General features: G+C 44.2%; 1 protein-coding gene across 1 annotated transcript in view; it reads right to left on the bottom strand.

Moving 5' to 3' along the window:
- Positions 1-16,428, bottom strand: part of GRHL1 (grainyhead like transcription factor 1) — a 57,099-nt gene that overhangs the window by 21,329 nt on the left and 19,342 nt on the right. The window contains exon 8 of the mRNA XM_019520661.1: positions 6,304-6,462. Within this exon, the coding sequence (XP_019376206.1) occupies positions 6,304-6,462 (159 nt within the window). The remainder of the gene's footprint in view (positions 1-6,303; positions 6,463-16,428) is intronic.

Here is a 16,428-nt window from a genome sequence, read left to right as displayed (position 1 = left end):
GCTGTTTCTTTTGCTCTGTCCCTTTTTTTTTTTTTTTTTGGAGGGGCAAAAATTCTGTAGACTCTGAGGTCCCATTTCTATCTAATCTACACTTGCAGTTTATTGATCCACAGCACTAAGTTCACGTAAAAAAAATGCCGCTTGTTCTAACGATACAAGACATTAGAGACAGTGATGAGGCCAGGAAAGATCAGCCAATAGTTGATTGTGGCTCTTCAAGAAACCAACATCTTTTTTTTGTAAGAGACCCCTAACATTACAGTGTTGTAAGACTAGGAAGTAGCATGGGTGTATGGATCATGGAGGCTGAATAAAATTGCTTAGATCAATTGCTTGAGTTTAAAAGAATGCAGATTCAAAGATTTAAGAACATCCAGCTGCCATTTAACCATTTAAACAACACAGTAGGGCCCCAAGCTGAAGAAACCCTTCAGTTTGTGACTTTACCTACCAGGCACATTGCAATACATCAGCATTATGGTGGGAGTGAAGGCTCAAGGGGTCTGCTGAGATTTGGGTTTAATTCTTCATTTGTTAAGCACCAGCAATAAGGTTGACCTACTGCAAGGCAGATTCTGCTTGAGAGCAATTAGCAGCACCAACAGAAGACCTGACATCTCTTAAAGAAAATTAGAGCAATTCTTATATATCATAACTGCCCTGAACATTTTATTGGCAGTGCAATCACACGCCAAATTGTGCACGACGTGACTGTGGTGTGTTGCGTCCCACTGAATGCAATTAAAATAATCAGATAACAAGCACCTAGCAAGTAAGCAACAACAAGACAGGGCATGCAGAGTTGCTGCCTGTGACACATGCATATATTACCTAGCCCTTTTGGCAGTTTATGAAGTGATCAAAAAATTATACACTGTGAAGCAGGTCATTAGATTTTTATGATGACTCTACTTCCAGAGAGCTTGGTGAGAGCAGAATACCAGCATGAAAGGTTTTGCCATCAGAAAACCTCTCTCTTGCAGGACTTCCCAGTTACATATCAGGCAACGAAACAAAACTGTATGGGATATTCAGTTCACTGTGAGGTTTTACTGCAGGTGGGTTCCACCATAAATATTCTCTTTGAATTCCATTACTTATATTCAGATAACCCAGGGTAAAAGGGTGGCAGTGCTTAGAAGGTGTAATAAAACAGGCCTGGTAAGAGGCTAAGTCTGCCTAGAAGCTAACTTGCTACATGACAGCAGAGTAAAGTGACCATGCAGAGCTACAAGAAAGTCAATGGTGCAAGATGGAAGCACCAGCAGGTTGCAAGATGTAAGTTTTTGAAGTCAAGTTTCATAGTTTCATAGATTTAGGGTCGGAAGGGACCTAGTAGATCTTCTAGCCCGACCCCCCGCCAGGGCGGGAGAACAACAAAACCCCAAAACAAAAACGGGACTCAAATGAGTCCAGCCAGGTAGGCATCCAGCCTCTTCTTAAAGACCCCCAGGGTAGGGGCCAGCACCACTTCCCTTGGAAGTTGGTTCCAGCTCCTAGCCGCCCTAACTGTGAAGTCTTTTGCTGGCTGGCTCAATAACTAGATCAAGTGAAGCAGGGAAACAGTTTTACAGAAGAGTTAGTACTTCTTAACCGATTCTCACCCCCTTTGCCATTCCCTGCACTTCTTCCTTCCCATGCACCTCCAACCATAGTGCTAAGCATTGCAGAGAACAAGCAAGCAAGCAAGCAAGCAAGCAAGCCTCAGTGGCTGCAGCACTGACCTGAAAGCTAGAAAACCTGGGTTCCCTGTACACCACTCTGGGCTAGTCTATATTACAAAGGCTCTGTAGCTCTACCAGTAAAGCCACCAAGTGGAAACATAATTTATACCAGTGGTTCTCAACCTGCGGGCTGCAAGCAGCCCAATCAGCACACTCTGAGCTGCAAGTGTGGCCCACTATGGCAAACAGGGTGAGAACAAAGTTTATACCATGAAAATAAGTTCTTTTGTGATATAAACATTGTCTTCAAATGGAGTTAAGCAACAGGCTATAGGAATCTTTTGCCAGTACAAATTATGCCTAGCCACAGAGCTTTGCCAGCAGAGTTAAGTAGGCTGGAGGCACGATACATATTTTCACGCTCCTTTGCCAGCTGATATGCTTGCAAAGCTGTGTGATGGAGACCTGGCCTTACTTAGCCTCTCTGCACTTGGGGAATAATAGGACTTCTTTACATCACAAGGGTTAAGGCAAGGCTGAATGCATTAGACTGATGCGCTCAGATACCACAATCACAATGACCTTGTAAATATTTAATAGAAACAGATTGATCATACAGTTTTCAAGCCTTGGCTCTTATTGGAAAATAGGAGGAAAGCAGGGCTGTTGGGATTTTTTTTTGCTAAGGTGCCAATGCTCTGATGGGAGGGGCACCAAAGGCAGGACTAATGTGTGACCTACGAGTTACCATCCACATCACCGGCACACGCAACTGCAGGTTGGAACAAACCATTAGGTGTTCAACTGAGTCTGTAAGAGTATTTTAAACAAAGCTTAATGAAACACTGACCTGGACTGGGAGTAACTTGTTCCTACCCCACCCAGTGTCTAATTCAGAGTCAGTTTGAGGTACAGTATAATTACAATACAATCTGTTTAAGAATAATGCTACTGACTTACAGCCTCATCATGAATGTGACAATATGCTCTGGGTTGATACCAAGCAGTGCCCACAGATTAAATCCAACAAACTATAATTTTCCCTTTTAGTACAAAATAATTTGGTGAAATACATGGAGAAATAATGGAGAGCAAGACTGATCAAAATCCTGGAGAAAAAAAGAACAATATAATGGAGGAACTGTTCAAGTGTGTTGTAATTTATGACACAGACTAAAATGCCTTCCTTTAAATCTAGGCACTGACTATAGGTTTGCCATTTTATTAACAACCTGGTCTTATGAAATAAGAGAGTTTGGGAGTCAGTAATTTTATATCTTGCAACTAACTGAGGAAATTGCAAGTAGAAGAAAATCTTTGGGAAGCTTGCAAGCACTTTGTAATTTTCTACGACAGATATTTGCAAAGCAGCCAAGGCCCATATCCTCCAAACAGGTTTAGTCACTAAACTCCTGTTGCAATGAATGTGATTTAGATGCATAAATAAAACATGGTATTTTCAAGAAATGACTTGGGTTCTTTGGAAAGTCTATAGAATTTAGGTGCTAAAAGTTACTCAGACTTGGGCCAAGTCCCACTAGTTTTCCTAAATAGAGCAAATTACTTGTGAAAATGGGAAACAGGAGCTTCAGCCACTAAAGGGAAAGTAATTCAAAAAAGAGCTTAAGATGTTATTGTGGCCCTGCCGACAGTCCAGCCAGTAACAAGACAATGGGAATAGAGCGGGGACTGAAGAGGTGTGGCCAGTGTCCACACATGCTACAACCAAAGCAGTGAGATAAAGCTAGTCTATTATTTGAATTACTGTAGTACTTTGGGGCCCTAGTCACAGGCCATAATGCATGTATTGCTGTATTAACAAAGAGCAGAGGCGGATCATAAACACTTTAGGCAGGAACTTAGGTGAGAGACAACAGATAGATATGGGGGTGGCACAGGAAAACTGAAGCAACAGCATTAATCATGGCACATCAGTGACCTAATTACTGCCAAGATTTTTATAGAGAGGTAGTTGTAGGAAGCATGAAGACAAAGGTGGTAATCTATGAATCTATGCAATTCATGGTGAAGGACATAGATGACTATGGAGCTCCTCCCAAGCATGAAGAAAACCATGGAGGAGTTTCCTTGAAAAAATGAACAAGTAGGTGATGAGGACTGGCTTGAAGCAGATGCTGGCCTTTCAAAACTGAATGGAACTGAACTCCTTAGCTTGACCTGGATGCGGTGTACATCTGCCCTTAGAGATACCATGAAGAAAGAGTCTACATATTTTAGGCAGAGATCTCTCTCCAGATTCTTACAACCAGGTTGAGTCAAAAGATGGTCCCCCAGATTACATGTCAATGACACAAGCAAGAGGGAGACAGAGGTAGCAGGGAAGGTGGGAGAATGCCACTTCAAGCCATACTGAACTCAAGGTGATGACTAGTCATGCAGGAACACATGGCTTGGACAGACAGAAATGGGTCTAGAGTAAAGAGGTAGATCCGAGTTGTCCACATGGAGACAATAACTGAATGAGCATTTGTGTGCAAGATTACTCAGTAATAAAGTGCACCCCTAGGACTTCCACTGATTGAAGTAGGGTTGAGGGGGAGAGGAAGGGATGAGGAAGATGCACCAAGGGAAAAAGTTCATGTAAAAGGGGACTTGTTTATATTAGGAGAGGTCCACTGCACTAAAGATAGGGTAAAGATGGAATTAGCTGGGGACAGCATCATTTAAACCTGAACTGTCTGACCAGCAGCCCAGGAGTTGTTTAAAAAAAAAGTAATAATAAAACCAGGGTGGAGGAAGGGGCAGAGGCATTAATTCTTCACCTCCTGTGCAAAAGCAGTTCTGGCAGCTGCACTGAAGAAGTCCTGTGGGCTGGGTCCTGTGGACCAGGTGAGGGCCACCTATGAATCAGCTGCTGGACCCACCGTGTTGGTACCAGTGACAAAAGAATTAATGATAGTGGTGGCAGTATTTAAATTACTCATTTGAGTCAGACACTCCTGATTTAAACCAAGGGAGCACATGATTTCAAGAAGGGAATGGCCAGCTGTGTCAAAGGCAGCTGGCAGGTCAAGGATAGAGTAATAGTTCTGAGCTTTGCCAAAGGAGGGGTTCTTAGGTTCTCAGAAGAAGCATTTCTGTTAAGTGCAAGGGAAAAAAGCTGAAGTGGAGGAGGTCTAGGATGGAAATGGAAGAGAAGTGTTCTTCAGACTGTGACTCCCAGTGCATTCATTGAGCTTAGAGACAAAACAGGACAAGGAACCAAAAGCAGGAGAAGCAAGTGGGTGGAGGGTGTGGATTCTGTGGTATGACTAAAGTAGGCTTGAATTGAGAAGGGGAAGAGCCAAAGCTGAGAGAGAGGTTAAGAAAAGAATCTGTCAGGTCCTACATAGAGATTGCAGGAGGAAGGGAGAGTTGAGACTTGAGTCAAAAGGTAGCTAAGAGGTGTTTGAGATTGTACGGTTTTGATACTATTAAGTTGGACACACAAAATTGTTTAGCTAGGACAATGGCAGAACTGAAGGGAAAGAGAACAGGTTTGCACTGGTGGAAGTCAACCTGGTCACAGTTTTTCCACCAGAGAGATTTCAAAGCATGATTGCAAAATAAAGGAAACAGGTGTTTGGGATGAATCAAGGCTGGGGCAAAAAAAAGTTATGGGGAAAAGAGAGCAAGAAACGGAAAAGATCAACCAATGTCTCAGTAGAACAACAGGCAGACAGAGGCGGCTGAGAGCAGACAACAAATCATCAGTGCTGAAGGACTGGAAGTCAGAGAAATTCTGAGTGTCTGGATGAACAAAACTGGGTAGTAGCTGGACAACAGGTACTCAACAACTAATATAGTAGTGACTGGTAAAGATTAAATCAAACTAACAGGCCTTTTAGTGAGGGAGAGGCCTAAACCAAAATAACAAATTGGATGAACTGAGAGCAAGGAAATACATAGCTCAGTGGTCATTACCATGGAACTGAATTCACTGAGGAAGAGCATGAGAGACTGCAAGGACAGGAAAAGGGAGTCAAAGATAAATGGATGGTAAATGACAGCAAGAGAAGGGAAGTGGAGAGAAGGTTGCAGGTAGTGCCATTTTAGAGAGCAAAATATGGGAAAGGGGGAAGAACAAGGGTTTGGCAGCAGTAGGAATGGGAGAAAAGAAACCCAACACCCTCACCATAGCCTGATCTGGTACAGGGCAGCAGGGACGGGGGGGTGAGGAGGGAGTCCTCCTACAGGAGAGGTCAGCTACAGAAGCAGGTTCAGACAAAGATATCCAGGTCTCCTGAAAAAACAGGATGTCTGAACTCAAAAAAAAAAAAAAAAAAAAAAAAAAAAAAAAAAAAAACCTCATGAAGCCCCAGGAAAGTTTTTTTGACGGTTTGGGATGGGAAGGCTCAGTATCAATCAACCCAACCCCCCCCCTTCCCCCCCCCCCAGACCAACAACAGACACTGTGCCTAGAAAGGCTGCTCAATGTGCTACTCTTCTGAAGGTGGCAACTTCATCTGGGGTCACTAAGATCCCCAAGTCAAACAGGAGGATTTGCAATACTGAAAAGCATACTGAGGTTTCAGACGGTCTAAAATAGCAGATGACAGAATCAGACAGGAAGAGGTAGGTCATCTTAACCAGGGGACAGCCTTTCCAAAGGCCTTCTTGCAGACTGACCTGACCTTACCTTGTCACAGAAGACTTTAATCTGGCAGTAAGCCCTGTGCACCGGTTTGTTACTCCTGTTATTGTAACTGTAGGTATCAATCTGAAGGTTTAAGGGCAGCCCTTTCACTCCTTTCTGGGAGGAGAAATCTGTGCTGAGGCAGTTTACAGAAATGAAAACCTGCAAAAGAAAGGGGGGTGGGGGAATAGCTCTGATCAGTAGTAATTCATGTACTGCTAAAGATCGCCACAGGCAGCCAGGTTAAGACACAATACAACCCATACTGCTTGGGACAGAGTGAATTTTGAACCTTAGACTAGACATTTAGCACTACAAGTCCCAATAGTGCATCAGCTGAAACACCAAATCCACAAGCAACAGTGACAGCTGCCCAACTCTTACATGGGCAGCCACTTTAGAGGTACAAAGATTCACTTCCCTGGTGCAGATTACAGTAGAAAACCTTCAAGCACCAGACAGACCCATGATCATATCCTCTGCTTGACATTTGATGGTTCTTAAATATGTAAATAAGAAACTAAAATTATGTTGTATAAACAAGATATTAACTTGAAACACAATAACCCCATTGGCTTCAGGATGACAAGTCTTGAGTCTTCAAGAGAATATCATGCTTAAATCTTTGCAGGATCCAAAACCTGAACGTTCCCCAGCAGTGCTTGTAACTGCCTGGGTGTTCAGAAAAAGTTAAACCTGAACCAGCTTTCTCTCTTCAAACTTTTTTTTTTTTTTTTTAAAGTTAATGGAAAAAATGCGCTGAGCTTTAAAATGATTTCAGCGCAATACAATTAGTTGTTTTATTGATGCATATAGAAATTGAACTGTCTGGTGTCTCTGAAAAGGATAAAATGCTCTCCTCCCCAAAATCTGCACCTACACAAATGCCATATAAAAGTCGTCTTTATTATACAGTTCCAGAAGCAATGAAACTTAGCAATGCTACAAATCACCAGCAATAAGTGTATGGATCAAAATTAGCCAAAGCACTTGAATGGATTACTTTCTTCTCCCTTTTGAGAAGGGATTCCTATAATTTGTAAAAGCAAGGATTTCAGATGCAGAGCAAGAATCTTACCTAAGATACTGAGAAACTGTTTCAAGAATTAGTTGCTATTTTGTTTTGGCTACTCATAATAAACTGAAGTTAATGACATCAGCAGGAAGTGAGGGCCACCTATTGAAATTTGAGGAGTACTACAGTTTTCTAATGAACATTGTTAAAAAATAGAAAAGAAAAAAAGTTCACATTACACAATCTTTTGCACAGATGGCACAACAATTGACAGATATTGAAAAAAGGGGAGAAGTAAGCAGTGTCACAGGTTAGGGGGGCCAAAGAGTTTCCACGGGAATTTTTAATGAAAACAAAACAATCAGTCTGTGATTAATTCAAAGGTAGATGGATAAATAATACTTTAACCACAGGATTTGAAAAATCTAGTGCAGATAATCTTCTGTCATAATAAAGTTTAAATTGTCAAAAAACTGCTACAATTTAAGCTGCAGCCCCACTAACATTCAAACAGAAGGCAAGGGAAGGCTGTACCTGCAAGCTTAACTCCGAATGAATTAGTCTCTCAGGGCACGTCCAGACGAGCATGGACGTTTGTTTCCCCAGGGACAAGTAGCAGTGGCACACCTTGCATCTCTGCTACTTGTCCCCAGGCCCATGACACATGCTCTGGCACGCAGAAGGTTACACAAGGTGGGGTAAAGGAGGCCAAGGCCAGCAACTGTGCTGGTCCCAGCAGCCTTACTTGGGGTTCTGGAGGCCTCTCAGGGCTGCAGCCATGGCAGGAAGCCTGGCTGGCAGCTGGAGAGTGACTCTGGCTAGCCATGCTCTGGTATTGGGCAGCGCATGCTGGCGCCACATGCGCCACCTTGCTTTTTTCAGCATGGGTTTTTGCAACCCCAGGAGATCCTGGGGTCAACCCTTCCTTTCCTTCCGCCCTCCCCACCCCATGCTGCAAAGCAGCAGCACTGGGAACGCCTGCATGTGTGGCACCGCAGACAGGGCTACAGTGCCACATACTGCACATCCACGCTTGTCTGGACGCAGCCTCAGGTGCCATCCTGCTCTGCTGCCTGCTTAGTTTGAGACTAACCATCTCTAATTATTCACAATCAACATGCCTGACAAAGTCATAAGCAAGTAGTTTCAGATGGCCAGTTAGAGTTGGCTATTAGCAAACACACTTCCTGAAATACTGAACAATTCTCACCAACCAGATACACACTATAGGCCAGGGGTGGGAAAAATATGGCTCGTAGGCTGCATCCAGCCCACTAAGAGATTCTATCTGGACCATGGCATGTTCCTCAGCCCTGCCCGGCTCAGACACAGGGGAGCAGCCCAGGCTGTGGTGTGTGGCAGGGCAGGGATGGCACAGCAGCTGGACTCTACTTCCCAGAAGCCCCCACAACCGAAGCTTCTTCTGGCTGCTGCTGCTTGCATCTCTATCACCTCCAGACCCAGCCCAGCTGCCTGAACACCCACCACTGGGGGCACCAGATGTAACAAGTGGGCAGGGAGGGAGGGGGTCTCCCTGGAGACCAGCCCAGGACCCCTGTGGGCAAGGCGCACTCAGCCAGGTGAACAGGATGAGGCCATGGACAGGTGGAGAACAGCACCCGGGAGTGGGACAGATGGGCGAGGCAGAGATCACAGGGCAGTGACAGGGAGGGCCCAGGGCAGAGCTGCAATCCAGGAGGTGTGGGGAGCAGGTTGCAGCTCTGCCCCAGGCCCCAGCCCTGCCCTGTTGCCATCCCACAATCCCAGTCCCAGCCCCACCCATCCCACTCCCGGACGCCGCTCTCTGCCTGCCTGAGGCCCCATCTCATCTGCCTGGCGACATGTACTCTGCCCACTGGTCTCCATCCACGGAGACTCCACCTGCTTGCTCCACCCAGTGTTCCCAGCAGTGAGCATAGGGCAGAGGGGCTCTGGCCAGATACCCACCCCATGCAGCAGCCCACAAAATTTCCTTAAGTGGCCCGCCAGCCAAAATAATTGCCCACCCCCCGCTCTAGGATATTCTCTACACACGTGTTAGTAAGACTTTACAAATGGTTTTATACAGCTTTCGAACTTTAAAAAACGAGTCACTTAATATTGCATCTCTGCTCCAAAGTGAAAAATAAAATTTCTCTAGAACAAGCAGGAATTGCTCCATTTTTAGTATCATTTCTTTTGATTGGAAGATCTTAGCATTTGGAGCCTTTACATCCAAGATTTTATATAGTCTATGTATATCTGGGGAGGAAGGTTTCAATTCTAATTAGCCACTTGGGCAAAGCATCTATAGCATTGCAAGATAATATTAGCAGCTTTGGTCAAAATGGCAAAGACATGTACAACATAGGCATACTACACTTGATCTGAGAGCCCATTGAGCCATACGCATCTGCTCAATCTAATAGTTCAATGCAAATTGAATCTGCTCATCTGTCAGGTGGAAACGATTTCTCTCTCACTTGAAAACAGCTGGCATTCGATTTGTTTGGCTTTGAAACACTGACTTCATTTCTATATTTAATACCATTCAGTCTTCTGCGAACTGGGAGGAGGAGCAAAGATCAAAAACTTACTAAGTCTTTTCTCTCTCTGCACCTTTCTGGGATAGGATCCATCCTGTCCAAATGTAGTCAACCCAGAACATGACCCGTGTCCTCCTTTCTACAGCATTATCCTTGTTGTCCTCCGATGCCAGACTGAGGCTTTTAAAAACCCATCTGAAAGGAAGTGGGAGAATATCTTCTCCTGTTCAGTGTAAACTTGATTTCTCCCACTCATTTTTTTTGTTTAGGTAAGATTTGAATCATGTTCTTAAAGAAACAAGGACGAGTGACTGAACCAACTCATCCCCACCCCAAAATTGCCAGAAGAAAGAAAAATATAACCGCAAAAGTTGTTCTGCATCTCTAGCCTGCTCAGCAAGATTCCTCTTCAGATGTCCAACCTATTTTCCAGGGGCAGTTCCGCATTCTCAACTATATTAAGATTTGCTACTTTTCAAAAACATTTTCATCTTACCACCCAAAATTCAGCTCGTGTGACAGCACTTAAAAATAGAGCATTGCCAAGCCCAAGCATTTAAAAGCCGTGAATCAAGATCCTAAAAAACTGGATTGGCGTTAGTGTCATAAGGTTGTTAAAAAGGGAAAAGAATCAGGTGCATGTTTATTTTTGCCTTGTGGCTTTTGAGTCTTTATGGTGTGCTTAAATCACATTTCTAAATTTTCTCAGTGACCTAGAAGACAAAAAAAATTACTCCTGCAGCTCCAGGAACTGGGTATTTGAGGTTAAAAGAAAAAAAATTGAATATTACAAATCAAATACCACAAAGGCAACTGTACATAAATAGATTTGTACCATTCCAAAACAGGTGCACATGTACCAATTTTCCTCCAATGCTTTACGCTTCTGTAGTCTCCCCCACTTGAATAATAAATCACATTATGACAAGTTGGGAATTTGGCATCCCAGTACCTCTCTGAGGTGTGTAAATATTAGTTCTATTTTACACAAGGGGAAACTTAAGCAGAGAGATTAATTAAAGAAACATCTCCAAGGTCCAGTGGAAGTTTGTGGGGCAGAAAAGAGAACCCAGGTCATGTCAGAGATTCAAGCACAAAGCCATTCTTACTCCATTTCATTATTCAGAGAAACTTATACTAAACTAAAAAAAAAAGTCAACAGAGAAACAAATACCTGATCTTTAATTTAAATACTCAGGAAGAGCAGAAAAGTGGCTCAAGTACCTCTGACACAACAGTTTTTCCTAATAAGTTCTACTTTTCAAACCAGGGAAGCAAGTACAGCCAAAGCTCTAAAGGTTTCTCTGTCAATAAAGTGGAGTCTGTTTCTTCAGTGAGTACTAAATGTGCCTACATTTTTCTCTTACGCACATTTTGGACACAACACTCTCTATGCCACACAAATTTTACAAAGCAATTTAATTTTGCCAGGAGGCTAAATATTGGAGCTTTTAAGTGAAGATAAAATTAGTGTTCCTTTATACAACATTTATTTTTCACTGATGAGCAATCAAAATGTACTTGGAGATTTCTATGAATACTAAGCATGCAGGGTTGTCAAACTTAACAACAAACATTTGGATATTAAATCTTGCGTTTCAGGGCTCTAACCATCTCTGTGACAGGGGGCAAGCTTGGGGCCGAGTCTCAACCCACTCACCTGTCTCTATGGGGCAGTTTGCCCAGTCTTTCCTGCCATGACTGGAGTTCCCACAACTGGTAGAAAATGTGGAAGACTACCCATTACATGCCCCGATGTCAGGGGGTGCTATCCAGTGCTCTGAACCTCCCCTATATGGTGGCCCATGCCTCACAGATGGCATCATAAATTCTCACTATACCCCCGGACTAAAGCCAGACCAAGCTCAGCCTTGGCTGTCAGGCCTCTTTCACACATGCATTCACTCCTCCCTCCTCCCACTAGGGCCTCTTGCAGTCCACCCCCTCTCACAGGGACTCTCGCATTGACAACTTGTTCTGCCCGGCTCCCTCTTGGAGCGGCTCCTGTAGGCCTTGGGGCTTTATCTGGATCATGCGTTGCGTGTAGGGGGGCCATCAAGGTACCTCAAAAAAGAGGACAGTTGCATCTGTCCCCACCGCCATGAACAGCATGCGCCTCTGAGGCTGGGGAGGAAGGTGGGGGGGGGGCGCACGGCAACCTCGCATAGGCAGCTGTGGCAGTGTCAGCAGCGGGCCAAGTGGGGAGCTCCCACAGGTGGCTGCAGCAGTGCTGGTGGTGGGGCGAGGGGAGGAGGTGCCAAGTGGTAAAAAAGAGAGGACATAAAGGCGTCTAGTTTCATATCAGCAGAGGACAGAACACCAGAAGACCGGACTGTCCTCTATAAAAGGGGACAAATGGCCAGCCTACGTGGGTGGCAGACACACAGTCTCTTGGGCCTCTCCCGTGACCCTCACCTGCGTAGTCGCCAGCCAAATTCCCAACCTGGGCCAAGGTTGGCTTGGCCCCACTGAAGGCAAGTCTATCTAAGCATGAACAAATACATACTGGGCCCCTGCCCCGCATACTGGGCTCCCAGCCCTCGGTTCCCCACACTTCCCTCAACTTGTTCTTCAGGGGGTTGGCCCACGTGCTGCCCGTTAGGCTGTCCCACAACCCTACTCAACCCTCATCAGGGCCCTCACTACCGCCCCCTCTCTGGGGCTACACATCTATCCCCTCCCTGGGGCCTCCGGGGTCTCTCTCCCCTGTGGGGGCTCAGGTGGCTGCAGCCCATGCCTGGCTCCCTTATACCCACAGTGTTGTGGGGGCTAGGGATTATCAAGGTGCCCCAACCCACCTTTCACCAGAGAGGTGAGCGGTCCTGGTATTTACGTGGAGCTGCCACACCACCGGCAGTCCCTCCAGGGTTCCTTATCCCAGCAGAGTGCAGTTTAGGTCATGCCCAGGACCAAGAGCCCCCTGCTCTTACCTGCCAGATGTTTCATACAGCAGCTCAGCCAAGTGGTATCTCTGCCTGGCTACCAGCAGCAAACTGCTGTGTTTAAAAGGGCCGCTACAACCAGGCACCTGCTGGCTGCCTGACTCAGCCCTTAAAGTGGCAGGCACTACAAGTGCACTGCCACAATCTCTAATCACATATTGTTAACAAGCCATTAGCAACATGGATGAGATTAAAAGCACAGGGCAAATTATCCCACATCTGCCTACCGTAGAATTTTCAGACCTTTCTTTAAAGTATCCAGACGCTCTCAGAGATGGGACACTGTGGTAGATTTATTTGGACCTGATGTAATGTGGCAACTCCTATGATCCCAATATTCACTGCAGTTTCATTTTCAGCATTACTACACATAAAAAAAAGACTCTACAAATCAAATTTATGCTATATTATATTTTTGTACCTAGGGGATTAAGATACAATCTAACAATTCTAAAATATATCGGGTGATTCTGTTACAGTCAGGCTTCAAGTAAAGCTTGTTCTCTTTGAATATTATTGAAGACAAAGAGCTCATAAAAGGGTTTTGAGTATCTAAATGTTATATAAGATTATAGTTTCACTTGCACCTCATTTCAGCAATATGTCATTTACAGCTTCTCAAGATCCCTCTGAAGTTTGGTTTAATTCAGTTTTCTTGCAACAATGGTGGATAACCCAATTGAGTTGGCACCCTTTTTTGGCAAACAGATTAAAATACCATGATCTTCTTAGACCTTTCATTTGGACACTATACCCATCAACAGTAACAACATTTCACCTGAGTTTCAGCAGTGGACATTTGCTAAGTAATGTCTGGGAGGGCCTTCAAGTAGGCCGTCTCCACAGCACAAGCATCCCTATCCTCTCTCTGGATGGCTCAGCACGTATGGGAGCTGACCCAGATTTGGGGTGGCTTATCCCAGCCACCCCAAATCTGAACGTCACACCAGCCTTGGACACCAAGAGGCCAACTGCATCTTTCCTGAGACTTAGCTTCTATTCTCTAGGGACAGCACTTTGTGTTATATAGTCTGACTCACTGAAAAGAAAGACACCAGCAAGAAGCTGAACCACCCCCAGACAAGCAGAGCTGTATCTGGGATGCCTGCTTTACATGCCATGTCATCCTGTGGGATGCAGCTCATTGACAATCCCCGAGTAGGCCACAACCAAAACTGAGCAGCAGAAGAGACCCAAACAAGTTGCTGGGGACCCTCAGCATATCTTAAAGATGCAGGAACCAACAGAGAAGAGCATTTGTCCAACTTAAAGAAAAAGGGTTGGGGAATGGGTCAGGGGGCTCAGGCTAATTACTTATTCTTGTATTAGTTCATACATAGAATTACCACATCTGCGGTTGAGTACCAGAGGCCCTCAGTAGCTAGAGACTGATATTACCCCATTGGTGGTCGTCTGTCAGAGCTGTAACTCAGGGTTTCACAAAGTTCTGGCAGCTCCAGCCCCAAATTCTACACACAAGTAATTTATTATCCATCCATCAGAGAAAAGCTACGTCAATACTGAGGTTGTTAATACAATGGTGATGGCTGGAAGTCAGGTTAGGTCTGGCAAGACAGTTAGCAAATCTTAGGAAAATAAAGGAAACTAAGACAAAGTAGCACCTCTTGCTGGGAATATTTTCCCTTCTAAGAAGAATGGAGCTTGATGAAGATCAAATGAGATGTTGCCAGTGCTGATGCTGTCACTATGTTGAGTCTCCTATCTCCCACTCATTTCAGAGTTTTTACAGTTAGAGGGAGGCGAGCCAGGAGAGCAGACAAAAAATGAGAAACAGAGGCACCATGGGCTCCTCAGTCTCCTTGTGCATTCAGGATCAGACCTACCAGGATTGTTCAGTCCTACTAAATATGACTAGGTCCCAGGCTGCATGAACCAAGTACCGGTCTAACCAAAGAATTCACTTGGTTAAGTTTGGAAAGCTCAACATAGGCATGACCAAACTAAGACCCAAGGCATTACACTGTTGTGAAGTACAGCATGGGAATGCGTAATATTTTCCACATGCAGGGAAATCCTGGTAGCAAGTTCATTCTGTCAAGAAAACCAAAAATGAATAGTAATGAAAAGAAATATTCCTTCCCACAAATAGAGTTACAGCAATTGTTATTCCAAGGAAAAGACATGGGGTGACTGTGTTGCAGATTGCCAGTAGCAAATTCTGTTACCATGGGGGAAAACATGGGCTCCAAAGTTCCCAGAACAATGGCATTTAGATTCTTGGTAACAGTATTTTTTAAGTTAGGCTAAAGATGCAAGGCCTGTGCCAGTTTTTGGTGATGATATGCATGGCAGCGCTAAGTGGCAGGCTTGCTGAAAACAACCACAGGCAGAAAATCCTATGAGGATTCCAAGTTTCCTTCAAGAGCGTGAGAAGGAATAAGACAACTTCTGAAGCTGAAAATTTGCCTGGAATTAATAAAGTTGGTTGAATTCTAACAGTGACTAAGAGAAACATCCCAGCTTTCCACAGAAAAAAAAAATAGATTTGTTAAGGCATCCATTTTTTTCCTATTATAATGGAAAAGGTGTGGGTATCTGTATTTGACCATGAAAACTGAACAGCCCAGAGTAACAATTCCCATGGAAATGGGAATTTTAGAAGGCTGAGCCTAGGGTTATCATTTCATGAAATGGATTCCAGAGCATAAGAATAAAGTCAAGAAGATTTGTTTCTGTTTTGCAGTGCTTAAGAAAAAGTGCAACTTGGGTATCTCTTTAGGAAATCCTGAATAAGGTTGGTTGGTTTATGGGTTTTTTGTTTTTCAAGAATCTGTATTACAAACATCAGCATTTGTTTACAATGACTTCCACCCGCATCCCAGCTTCTCTCTATTCATTTGTGTCCCAAGTATTTGTGGTTCTACAGCCTTTGCTCTGACCCAATGTCTTTTCTTTAAATACATGTTTGACTCATCACCCTCCCATTCATACTTCAGTCTTTAATTTCAACTAACTAGACCTGTACCTCCTTCATGCAACTAAGTGGCAACACCTTATTTTAATGAAGCATACGATTGATGTTTCATTCGAATGGCATCCATATAAATGCATGAGATATTCACCAATCAAGAAAGTTAAAATTTGCTTCTACAGTGAACTCCAAACAAAGATTATTCTAAAATAAACTTTTTGAAGAAGTCAGTGCTATGCAGACAAAAGAGTCCAGCTTCAAGTTACGTTAAGTGATCCACCCTCTTCAGAGGGTGTGTTCAATAAGATGTGCTCAAGGATTGCATGTCATGGGCAGATTCCATTGTAGAGACCACCCTTCTTAGGTAATCTTCTATTTCCAGAGACCAGCCCAAAGTATCCTCAAATAGTCTAAGGCAGAATTCTGCCCCTCCTATATTAGCACAGTTAAACAGCTGATTTTTGCCTGCCCTTGAAGGTTTTGCATACAAACAACTGCCCTGCACCTCTACACAGGCTGAAAATACACTAAATCTTTTTACAGATTTCAGGACTCACCGCACAGTAAGGTTTTCTGGCTCTCAGTGCCATTTTAGTACATTATCTACTCTGTGGCATTACAAACCTCTCCACATACAGTATTTTGCCTCCAAGAACTGCCTCTCTCAGAGGAAGAGTATTCCTGGGTTATGAGTCGGGGGGGGGGGGGGGGGGG

The sequence above is a fragment of the Gavialis gangeticus genome, unplaced genomic scaffold, assembly GCF_001723915.1.
Source record: "Gavialis gangeticus isolate Ggan-Ray unplaced genomic scaffold, GavGan_comp1, whole genome shotgun sequence".
NCBI classification, from domain to species: Eukaryota; Metazoa; Chordata; order Crocodylia; family Gavialidae; genus Gavialis; species Gavialis gangeticus.
Note: the sequence above shows the minus strand (reverse complement) of the source record. Positions and strands in the feature narration are given on the sequence as shown.